The sequence below is a fragment of the Phyllobates terribilis genome, unplaced genomic scaffold (assembly GCF_046119375.1).
Source record: "Phyllobates terribilis strain yellow unplaced genomic scaffold, ASM4611937v1 Scaffold_9__5_contigs__length_417890890, whole genome shotgun sequence".
NCBI lineage: Eukaryota > Metazoa > Chordata > Amphibia > Anura > Dendrobatidae > Phyllobates > Phyllobates terribilis.
The window spans coordinates 160,633,808-160,646,741 of NW_027362769.1; the positions used below are offsets into that span (position 1 = coordinate 160,633,808).

The window sequence follows — 12,934 nt, forward strand, 5'->3', positions numbered from 1 at the left end:
TAACCTTTTGACACTGCTCTGGGATCACTAGTGGTGTGCTGCAGTCCCCTAGAAATTGGAACAGGAAGGTCAGGCGAGAAGATGTGGGTGTTTGTTGTGGCACAATTTCGACTTGCCCACGGCCTTGTCCTCGGCCTCTGCATGCACCATTACCATCACGTCCAGTTCCCCATCCCTTGCCATGTGCCTTGCCCATTTTAAATGGAGGACAGCATCTTCCACGCTCACTACAAATGACTGAGTTTGGAGCGAACTTATATTTGATCTGTGTGATAGAGAAAACAGAGTTTTAAATACCTGGCCTGTAGGTAGGTAGTTTGAACAGCAAACTGCTGTGAATTGCTTCAATCACACACCAAAGGAAATTTTTAATGGAGGCCAGAAATGGCAGTATTTTCTGACAACGTATATGTGATCCGTTTGACGGAGAAAACACAGTTTTAAATAGCTGGATTTCTAGCGCTCTAATATGGAAAGGACCTGGCTGTATTCTGCAGTGCCAACAAGCAAATGGCGCAGAAAAATAGTGTTCTCTGGATTGCTTTTTAAGCAAATAATGAGGATTAAGATCCAAAGAAAAGTATTCCTGGCCCCTGAGACCTGGGCCTTTTTCTAGAAATGTCTAACAGCAGCAGAAGGCAGAATTGGAATGGAGCCTTTTGTGCTATATGCACTGCAGTCTGTTATATACACTGCCTGCATATACACCCTGCCTGCCCGATATCTCTGCAGATGGATTAGTCCTCAGAAGGACTGTTTGTTAAGATGGATATATGTAATGTACAGTTTTTTTCCCTACACTACCTAATGCACGATCAAATCTGTCCCTGACGCAGCAGCAGCTCTCCCTACACTGTCTGATCCGGAGTGACTGTGATGAGCATGGCGGTGTCAGGTCTGATATAGACCTGATGATGCTTTGCGGCCAGCCAATCACTGTAATACCCACAACCAACATGGCTACGGCATTACAGTGCATGGCAGGCAATCCCTGCATGTTCATTGGCTCTCTAAAGAGCGCTAAACATGCAGGGAGGGGACCCGAGTTCCTGCCCGAGCAACCCGGAAATACTCGGCGAGCGCCGAGCTTGTCGAGCACCGTGTTGCTTGGGCGAGTTCCAAGCAGTGGCGAGCACGTTCGCTCATCACTTCTGTCAACGTGACGTCACTACTGCGGCCAAACACTTGGCTCAGCGGTTAAACCTATAGTTGGCATGAACCATTGATCTCAGTGATTGCCTGCATCGGTGATGGGCACTGTCAACATGACATCACCACTGCATAGATCACCACTGCAGCTAATCACTGAGCTTAATGTTTCAGATGTAAATGCCACAAATTGACAACATGTCATCAACGTTGCAGCCAAACACTAAGCTGAGTGGTTATATTGATAAAGATTGCATGAGCCTTTGATCTCAGTGATTGACTGCAGCTGTGATTGGCATTGTCAATGTGACTTCACTGCTGAGGCCAGTCACTGAGATCAATGGCTCTGATTTAGATTGCATGAGCTGCTGTCCTCAGTGATTGGCTGCAGTGGTGATAGGTACTGCCAACATGACTTCACTACTGCAGCCAAAATACAAAGACCGGAGCAGAGTTGACCCTGGACCCGGGGAGGGTGAGTATCGTCTGATTTCTTATATTACATGAGAGCCATCGTTCGGGGACCACTATTTTAAAAGTGGAAAACCTCATTAATTGTCAAAAACTATTTGCTCTGTATGTGGAAAACTAGCTGACAACCTATACAGCATCATTTATTGGTTAGTGGGTTGTCACCTTGAAAACTAGTTGCGTGTTTTTCCGACAGTTTGGGCTACAACCCTTATGGGGGATTTAATTACTTTCCTATTAAGTGTTTATAATAACCCCATAATCATTGCTGCGCACGATTTATAAGATTTGTTACTTTCCAGAAAACTCAGTGTAAACTTTTGAATGTGTTTTGTCCAGTGGCTAAAGTGAAATGTAACTTTTTCTTGAGTTTAGCGGAAGACCCTTTCCTCCTCCTCGCTGACCACCATGAAATAAGAAGAATGAGCACGGACGGATCTAACTACACTATGCTGAAGCAGGTTAGATGTTTAGCAATGTGAATATGTGTGCTAGCAAAACGCGAGCCTATTCAATATTATGTCATATTTAGGGGTAACAATCAAGGATTGGGAGGTAGCAGAGAGGAATTTGTCATTTACTTCTGATTGTCCAGGGCCCCTTAATGTTCCTTGTCTCTTCAGTCCTTTACTGGCCATTATCTTCTGCCATTCCTTCTCCTTTCCATCACCTCTTACACTTTAATTGTAGCCCCACTACCCAGCTGGGCCCCAAAATGGCTGTCATGCCTTTTATTCTGGTATTTACATTTCAGCTTGTCCCAAGATTGTAAGTTAACCTCCATCCTAAAGACAGGGGATTACTTTGTGATCCCTGGTGATCTGACCGCTGGGATCTTGAGATCTAGCCAAGTCTCCATGTATTATTGTGCATTCTATTGAACAGCACAACGTGTGGTCTGGCTGGGTACTGCCAGAAAAATGTATCATTAGGCAAACTCATGCACTATCTCCGCTTCATTTAGACTAGCCTCTGGAGAGCTCTTTTCTCGGGATCCCAGCTGTTGGACCCCCCCCCCACCCCAACAATCAGTAAATTATCCCTATCCTATGAATATCTTACAAACTTGGGACAACCCCTTTAAGTTTGTGCTGCTCATTCTTTATGGTATCTCTCCTGGCTCTTGGTAATCTAGAAATGATGTGAAGGTCACTCTAATAAAAAGTAATAGAAAAAAACCTTTTATAATATACTTTCTGTTATTTGAGAAACTTTCAAAGTTTACCTATTGATACATTTTATTTGCAGTTCCCTGTCTGACCACTTGTCATGTTGTTCAGTAGAATGTACATTACTGTCATACTTCACCTAGTGGTAGAAACAAAAAATGCAGCTAATTATAACTTCTGCAAAGCACTTGTTAAACTTTGTGATGTGTTTTAGGAAGGTGTTAAACAACAATAGCACCGATGCGAGACGACAATGAAACACTTACAACATCTGTATTTATTTTCTGTGCAGAAATCAATGCATTAACTAAATTGTTTACATTTTCTCATGAATGTTTTTAAATGAAGCCGTGTCTAATTTTATCGCGCTCTGATTTTTTTTTTTGAACCGTATCATAATATATGTGTGTAATTGTGCCCTTCCATTTACTGGCAGCTTAACAACATTATCAGAATGATTGTATTCTTTGTCAGGGATTAAACAATGCAATTGCAATGGACTTTGATTACAGAGAAGAGGTTGTCTATTGGATCGATTCCAGCAGATCCAACGGAAGCCGCGTTAATCGGATGTTTGTGAACGGCAGTGACGTAAAGGTATAGCAATATGACTTCAGTGTAACATCTATATAACCTACATTATGGGAGCACCATGTACACGTAAGGGCTCTTTATAACATCTGTATTCAATAGCATCATCCCTACTCCCACCCCCCCAAAAATAAAAAAATTATATATATACATATATATATATATACAGTATATATATATATATATATATATATATATATATATGTAAAAATATGGAGGCAGCACACAGAATAGAATGAAGTGATAAGATTTAATAGCCCATATGGCATCGTTTCGGTCCAAGGTTGTGGACTTTTCTCAAGGTTTGAGAAAGGTCCACAACCTTGGACCGAAATGTTGCCATATGGGCTATTAAATCTTATCACTTCATTCTATTCTGTGTTCTGCCTCCATATTTTTATATGGATACTTAAAGGACTGGTATGTATCTGGGGGGCTTTTTTGCACCAAAACATTTTTTATGCTGTTTCCTATTTTTGTTTTTATATATATACAGTGCTGGCCACAAGTATTGGCACCCCTACAATTCTGTCAGATAATACTCAGTTTCTTCCTGAAAATGATTGCAATCACAAATTCTTTAGTATTATTCTCTTCATTTAATTTGCTTGCAAGGAAAAAACACAAAAGAGAATGAAGCAAAAATCAAATCATTGATCATTTCACACAAAATTCCAAAAATGGGCCAGACAAAAGTATTGGCACCCTCAGCCTGATACTTGGTTGCACAACCTTTAGCCAAAATAACTGCGAACAACCGCTTCCGGTAACCATCAATGAGTTTCTTACAATGCTCTGCTGGAATTGTAGACCATTCTTCTTTGGCAAACTGCTCCAGGTCCCTGATATTTGAAGGGTGCCTTCTCCAAACTGCCATTTTGAGATCTCTCCACAGGTGTTCTATGGGATTCAGGTCTGGACTCATTGCTGGCCACCTTCGAAGTCTCCAGTGCTTTCTCTCAAACCTTTTTATAGTGCTTTTGGAAGTGTGTTTTGGGTCATTGTCCTGCTGGAAGACCCATGACCTCAGAGGGAGACCCAGCTTTCTCACACTGCGCCCTACATTATGCTGCAAAATTTGTTGGTAGTCTTCAGACTTCATAATGCCATGCACACGGTCAAGCAGTCCAGTGCCAGAGGCAGCAAAGCAACCCCAAAACATCAGGGAACCTCCGCCATGTTTGACTGTAGGGACCGTGTTCTTTTCTTTGAATGCCTCTTTTTTTCCTGTACACTCTATGTTGATGCTTTTTCCCAAAAAGCTCTACTTTTGTCTCATCTGACCAGAGAACATTCTTCTAAAACGTTTTAGGCTTTCTCAGGTAAGTTTTGGCAAACTCCAGCCTGGCTTTTTTATGTCTAGGGGTAAGAAGTGGGGTCTTCCTGGGTATCCTACCATACAGTCCCTTTTCATTCAGACGCCGACGGATAGTACGGGTTGACACTGTTGTACCCTCGGACTGCAGGGCAGCTTGAACTTGTTTGGATGTTAGTCGAGGTTCTTTATCCACCATCCGCACAATCTTGCGTTGAAATCTCTCGTCAATTTTTCTTTTCCGTCCACATCTAGGGAGGTTAGCCACAGTGCCATGGGCTTTACACTTCTTGATGACACTGCACACGGAAGACACAGGAACATTCAGGTCTTTGGAGATAGACTTGTAGCCTTGAGATTGCTCATGCTTCCTCACAATTTGGTTTCTCAATTCCTCAGACAGTTCTTTGGTTTTCTTTCTTTTCTCCATGCTCAATGTGGTACACACAAGGACACAGGACAGAGGTTGAGTCAACTTTAATCCATGTTAACTGGCTCCAAGTGTGATTTAGTTATTGCCAACACCTGTTAGGTGCCACAGGTAAGTTACAGGTGCTGTTAATTACACGAATTAGAGAAGCATCACATGATTTTTCAAAGGGTGCCAATACTTTTGTCTACCCCCTTTTTTAGGTTTGGTGTGGAATTATATCCAATTTGGCTTTAGGACAATTCTTTTTGTGTTTTTTTTCATTGAAGACAAATTAAATGAAGAGAATAATACCAAAGAATTTGTGATTGCAATAATTTTCAGGAAGAAACTGAGTATTATCTGACAGAATTGCAGGGGTGCCAATACTTTTGGCCAGCACTGTATATATAGATAGATAGATATAGATATATATATAAAAGGATAGGCCATCAATGTTAAAGTCCCGGACAACTCCTATAAACATAACTCCATAATAAAGTAATTGAAAATGTGGCATTTTTTGTCATTCTTTGAAAAGAAGAGCAACATAACCACACACCACGCTCGCAAAAAAAGAAGAAAAACATAATTAATTCTAATAGAACGATTACTAGTCTGGTTACATGAGTCAACTTGCTACAACAACATTGCCCCTTACTGTCCCCCTCCCCACTCCAAAAAATAAAAATAAAAAAATGCGCTAGTTCTGTTAGAATAGATAACTTAGATAACTTACTAGGTCCGTAAACAACTGCACTCCCCCATTTTTTTCCCCAGACCACCTGATGCCCATAATCTTTGCTTGCATATACTTTCTTATGACCATGACTAGGGTTGCAGAAATGATAAAAATCCTTCAGTACTATACAGTCCCTATTTAACAAATGCAAAAACTACTTATACAGGTTCCAAAAAAGTTGAATCCACTTACTTTCTACTGTTCCTCTTTAAGGTGATACATAACACCGCTATACCCAACGCACTTGCCGTGGATTGGATTGGGAAGAACCTCTATTGGTTTGATACAGAGAAGCGAGTTATCGAAGTTTCCAGGCTGGATGGATTATTCCCCACCATACTTGTTAGCAAAGCAATTAAGTTTCTAAGAGACTTATCACTGGATCCTCAATCAAGGTATTACTCATTCCAAAAAAAATATATATATTTTTTTTTATTATTATTCTGACTATAGAGCTAGAATTTTGTATTCTGGCAGCCACCACTAGGGGGAGCTTAGGAGCTAACTGAATACAGGTATTGAACCCTGCCTCTAGTGGGCGCTGCCGGTAGCAAAAATTTTAGATCCGATATTTTTTATTATTTTGATATATTTAATTTTTATAGTAAACTAAATACATTTCTTCAAAAGCAAAAGTAGAGATTTTTATTATTTATTTTCTCCTCGTGTGATTGAATATCCTATGACATGACATTAAAAAAAAAGTATTTATTGAATAGAAGAAGAAGTCAGACGCCTTGAGTGACATTGCTGTAGTTCAATAAATATCATAGCCCCCCGCTTCCACCTTTGCCCCCTCATACCGGGCGCGTCGGACGTAAAATAAATATTGGAAACTCAAATAAACATCTTGTTTATTAACTCTGCATAGGTATTTGTACTGGATAGACTGCTGCGAGTATCCTCACGTCGGGCGCGTTGGGATGGATGGATCCAATCAAAGTGTTGTCATAGAAACAATGATTTCCAGACCGACGGCCATGACGATAGATTATGTCAACAGGCGAATTTACTGGGCTGATGAGAATCATATTGAATTCTCTGACATGGATGGATTCCATCGACACAAAGGTAGGAAGCACGGCTCAGCGGGGCTTATGTTCTACCTTGTGTAGTCTAACACTTATGTGTTTCTCCCATGAATATTAAAATATTTTAAAAAGAGCGAAATAATGGGATAAAAATGAGCATGTGATATTTTTATTTTATGAATGTATCATTTTACGGGAATGTTTTATTTCAAATAATTATTATTATTATTACTGCATCATTTATATAAATTATTTATTTTGAAGACTGTACTTTCATCTAATTTAATGGACCTAGAATGTTTTCTATTCACGATCAAAAATTTATTATAAAGTCCTATAACAAAAAGATATATACTGTATATTATAAAAAAGTATAAAAATGCACTGCTACCAAACAGAATTATATATTTTATTGAGATAAATTGCAAAAAAATATTAATGAAAGAAAATGTATATAAATCTAAATCTAAATATATATATATATATATATATATATATATATATATAAAAAAACACATAGATAGATAGATAGATAGATAGATAGATAGATAGATAGATAGATAGATAGATAGATAGATAGATAGATAGATAGAGAATATGCTGTATATTCCAAAAATATAAATATATATAAGCCCACAATAGTCTATGATCAAAAGAGCATGTGCAGTAACTTGCAGTTCTGGTGCAAGCTCTGCCAATTCCATAGATTTCCATGGGCTCTATTGAGTCAATGGAGAACAAGAAGTGTATGAAAAGTAGAGCGTCTGCAATAACAAGCAGTTTCTATGCAAACTCTGCCATGTTCATACACTTCTATGGGCTCAATTTAAGTCAAAATAAACACTGTTACCAAATATATATACATACACACACACCACACACACATATATATATATGTATATATATATATATATATATATATGATCTAAATCCTGAACAATTCTGCTTTCCATAAACTTCTGTGGGCTTCATTAACTTAAATTGAGCCCATTGAAGTCTATGAACATGGCAGAGCTTGCAAAGAAGCTGCTTGTTACTGCAGATGCTCCACTTTTCATACACTTCAGTGGGCTTCATTGACTTCAATAGAGCCCATGGACGTCTATGGAATTGGCAGAGCTTCCATGGGAACTGCTGGTTACTGCTCATGCTCTGATGCTCTGATAGTCATAGACTACTGTGGGCTTCCTTGACTTCAATAGAGTTCATAAAAGTCTATGAACATGGCATAAGTTCTTGTCACTGAACATTTTCTTCTTTTCATAAACCTCTGTCGGCTCCAATGACTTCAACAGTTTGACTGAGCTTCCGTAGTAACTACTTGTTACTTCACATGCTCGGGTTCTCATAGATTATTGTGGGTTCCATTGAAGTCAATGGAATCCATAGAAATGTATGGCCATGGCTAAATATGACCAGTAGCTGCTTGTTACTATGCTTGCTTGAATTTTTTGCACTCTTCACTGGGATCCATTGACTTCAGTAGAGCCCATACACATATTGGCGCAGGAATAAGTGCGGAAAATATGAGCAGAACTGTGGCGGATTCTATTTGAAGGCTCATGTGGCACCCCAGAGGGTCTGGTTGCCACAGTGGTATTGCTTCCCTCAAAAGAAGTAATGCCATGTCTGGAGGCAAGCAGGGGTTTCCTGGTCAGGAACTTGCAACACTTCCTGGCTTCAAACCAGCAAGGGGAGGACCCTCCCCTTGGTTACTGGATCTGGAGGCGGGGTTAGTTTTAGTCTAGTGTGAGGAGTCGAGTTTAGGACATCAAGGAGTTAGGAGCTAGGGACTGGAGCTGGAGATAGCTAGTCCTAGCCAGAATACACAGAGAACCGGACACCGGAGTCCGAGGCTGTGGGGGGGATTCCAGACCCAGCAGTAGATACCGTAGGGCAGGAGATTGCAGGTCTCCTGGCCCCCATCAGACGCTCGGAGGCTCATCAGCACCGAGGGACCAGTACCGCCAAGGAGGAGCGAGGCATCCACAAGGCCCGAGCTTCCAGCCATATGGGTGAGCACAGCACATTACACTCAGGGACGTGGGCTACAACACAGCTATAAGCAGAGAAGCCAAAAGAGTATAGTAAGGACGGCAGGCCTACAACTCCACCTGTCCAGGAGGACTCTATGCTTGCTCCCAGACTGACCGGACTCTTATCTCTAGCCAGTACTCCAGTCCAGGCCTGTCTAATTGCTACCAGTAAAGACCCTGGGACTGCACTATACGGACTCTGTGGTTATTTCTGCACCACGAAACCCTGCACAACCACCATCATCCACACACACTGCCCTGAAGCTAACTCTTCCTGTGGGGAGTTATACCACCTTTGCTGCTATACTACCGGCTTCAGAGGACTGTTCCGCAGCAGCTGTCTCTATTAACCGCACTCCACAGGTGGCGTAGTCGGACATTATATAACCTATATACATCTACTACCCTTGGATTGACCACCTGGGTCATGGACCGGGTCAACGCCACGGTGACTACAACCCCCAGCATCTACAGGCCCAGCTCCGGGTTCCCCCACGGCCCAGGGAACGCGTCACTCAGTTCCCACAATTTGGGCCATTTTGCTGTGCAAAAATACACAATGTTCTACAGTTCCAATAAAATGAATGGGATTTATAAAATTTTCTTACCCGTTTTTTAATGCTTCTTAAAGTGACCTCTGGAACGTGTTTGAAATCCTTAACATATTAATTTCTCTTGCTGTGTATATACGTTTTATTTGCAGATTTTTTCATAGACCTGAATGAGATCAGCAAAATCCAGACGCAAAAAACACATATTCATTTTTAGTGTGCTTTTGCTACTTCCAATAGGTGGCGCTAGAGCTCTAGTCCTCTTCCTCTCTAAAGAGGCAATTTGCATATTTAATTTCCCAGAGGAGCATTGCATGGCTTATATCCTCACTTTGACATGTCAGCCTTGGCTTGTCACTCTCCAAAAGGATCACAGTCTTGAGCCTCTCACCAAACCAAATCAGATCTCATAATTTGCACTGACGAGGGGCAACACCCCGAAACACCGTGTCTACAAATTGAGATTCTGATTTGGCTTTTATCCTAGGTCATATTGCAAGGCTCGTTAAAGGGTCGATATTGAATTTTAGGATTTCTGCTTCCAATAGTTGGCGCTAGCGTTCTAGTCCTTTTCCTCTCTTAAGAGGCAATTTGCACATTTAATTTCCCAGAGGAGCATGCATGGCCTACAAGTCTCCTCACTCTGACATGCCAGGCCTGTCTTGTCACTCTCCACAAAGAGAAACCTTTACCGTAGATTTGCAGCGGAAACACATTAAAAATCATGTAATTCACAAATGAGTTTATCTAAGTTAAATACCAGGAAGTTGCCTTAAAATTTGAAATATCAAAAAGAGACCAAACCCCCAGAAGAAAAAAACAATAAAAATGCTTGTAAAAAAAAACATTAAAAAATGCAGTAAATGCTGAAAATCTGCAACATCAAAACCTCACCAATTGCTGAAAATCCTTGCGGAAAATACACACCAAATACACCATGTGTGAACTAAGCCATATAGTGTCCTCCATATAAATAGGTTTTATGCGGTCTGGTTTTGTAATATTGTAGACGTGAATATTTTTTATGTATAGCCTGTGTATTGTGGATATGTTATCTACTCTTCTTAGTCCAAGGGATTCCTCGGTTATAAGAGAAATTTGGATTGGGTAAATAAAAATCCCCATCATTGTTATGGTGTATGACTACCTATCATTGAGGAATACAGAAATCTATTAATTATGATCCTGTGACATCACTGGAGCAAGAGATACAATATCTGTCACTAATTCCCGACATTTGACTATTCTCAGTTTTGATGTTTTTAGCGCCCACTCGGAGCGGTGAGTGGGTAACCGATAGACTTTAATTTTGCAGGAACCTCGACATCTCTCCTAACTTAATTTCCATTTTGCTGTCATTGTAAGTTGAGTGATGGAACGTGGAGATGTGTCGTTCCGGGGACACACTTGACTCTAAATTGTTGTGCTTCCTAGTCCCCTGCTTTTTCGGATTTCCTGTTTACCGAGTTGCTGTGCATTTTTAGCAGATGTTTTAACTGCATTAAGCGAAGTCTGCTGAGACCCGACAAATGTTATGTATCCGGAAAAGTTAGAGTAATGACATTTAAGCACAGATTAATATACACAGTTGCATCTGCCAAGACTTTGCCAAAGTCATAGTGTACATTAATACCACTGCTTCAGTTGTAATGGGTTGAGAAAAAAAAAAGTTTTAGTTACCCCGGTTCTGAGGAACGTGAACTTTGTAAATTTAAGAGAACATCTTCATCCAAGTGTGGCTGTTTTTTCTTTTTTTTTTTAATTCTGACCACAAATGAATGAGAATGGCAAAAAGGTATGCTCTATAGCAGAATAAGTGGAATCTAGACCTATATAAGGCAGAGATGAGCAGATCGAGTTTGAGATGAATTTCCTGAAATTTGGGGTTTCACACAAATTCGAACTCTTCCATCTATCGTTCACAAAAAGAAAAACTTGTCCTACACCATTTCCCACACTGCTGAAGCATCGTAGAGCAGGCTAAAGTCATTGTGCATTGCCACTTAGCTCTATCCATCATACCCTACAACTATGACAGCTAGCGGACTATCACACCTTGTACAGTGGGGATCAGTACCGGGGCCATCACAGATCAGCGGTTTCCAGTGGAGCACAGTTTGTACGGCAGTCATTTTCCATCTCCAGAGTCACTGCGTAACACTCTCCCTCCTGTAGAGTGTAAGCTTTTATGGCCAGTGGGGTCCTCTCTCTTTCTCTCCTGTAGAGTGTAAGCTGTTATGGTCAGCAGGGTCCTCTCTCTCTTCATCTCTCTCCTGCAGAGTGTAAGCTCTTCTGATAAGCGGGGTCCCCTTTCCTCTAGAGTGTAAGCTCTTAAGGTCAGCGGGGTCCTCTCTCTCCTGTAGAGTGTAAGCTGTTATGGTCAGCGGGGTCCTCTTTTCTCCTGTAGAGTGTAAGCTCTTATGGTCAGTGGGGTCCTCTCTCTTCGGTATAGTGTAAGCTCTTATGGTCAGCAGAGTCATCTCTTTCTCTTCTGTAGAGTGTAAACTCTTATGGTCAGTGGGGTCCTCTCTCTCTCCTGTAGAGTGTAAGCTGTTATGGTCAGTGGGGTCCCCTCTCTCTCCTCTTATGGTCAGCGGGGTCCTCTTTTTCTCCTGTAGAGTGTAAGCTCTTATGGTCAGCGGGATCCTCTCTCTCTCCTGTAGAGTGTAAGCTCTTATGCTCAGTTGAGTCCTATCTTTCTCTTCTGTAGAGTGTAAGCTGTTATGGTCAGCAGGGTCATCTCTCTCTCTTCATCTCTCTCCTGTAGAGTGTAAGCTCTTCTGGTCAGCGAGATCCCCTCTCTCTCCTGTAATGTGTAAGCTCTTACTATATGGTCAGCGCGGTCCCCTCTCTCTCCTGTAGAGTGTAAGCTCTTATGGTCAGTGGGGTCCCCTCTCTCTCCTGTAGAGTGTAAGCTCTTATGGTCATAGGGGTCCCCTCTCTCTCTTGTAGAGTGTAAACTCTTATGGTCAGGTGGGTCCTCTTTCTCTCCTGTAGAGTGTAAGCTCTTATGGTCAGCAGAGTCCTTTCTTTCTCTCTTGTAGAGTGTAAGCTTTTATGGTCAGCGGGGTCCTCTCTCTCTCTCTTGTGTAGAGTATAAGCTCTTATGGTCAGCGGGGTCCGCTTTCTCTCCTGTAGATTGTAAGCTCTTATGGTCAGCAGAGTCCTCTCTTTCTCTCCTGTAGAGTGTAATCTCGTATGGTCAGTGGGGTCCTCTCTTCCTCTGTTCTCCAGTAGGGTATAAGCTCTTTTGGTCAGCAAGGTTCTCTTTATCTGTCTAATGCTCTCTATCTCTCTTTGCCTTTCTCGCTCTCTCCTCTCCTCCATGTGTATTTTCCAACTAATTGCAAGTTTTCTAGTATTTAGATTCACCTCAAATTGAATTCTGGAGGAAAATTTGGTGAACCCAGCAAATTTGAATTTCAAAAGATCTGGTCATCTCTAACGTAGGTTCAAATCACCATCCTTCC

General features: G+C 41.2%; 1 protein-coding gene across 5 annotated transcripts in view; it reads left to right on the forward strand.

The window, feature by feature from the left end:
• The window catches only part of LRP1B (LDL receptor related protein 1B), a 2,071,868-nt gene that overhangs the window by 1,795,973 nt on the left and 262,961 nt on the right, over positions 1–12,934 (forward strand). For 3 of the 5 annotated variants that reach the window (XM_073647246.1, XM_073647248.1, XM_073647249.1), the window contains exons 57-60: positions 1,996–2,081; positions 3,243–3,386; positions 6,060–6,241; positions 6,718–6,917. In XM_073647246.1, coding sequence (XP_073503347.1) covers positions 1,996–2,081; positions 3,243–3,386; positions 6,060–6,241; positions 6,718–6,917 — 612 coding nt within the window. The remainder of the gene's footprint in view (positions 1–1,995; positions 2,082–3,242; positions 3,387–6,059; positions 6,242–6,717; positions 6,918–12,934) is intronic. The other 2 variants (XM_073647247.1, XM_073647250.1) reach the window with 1 other exon arrangement.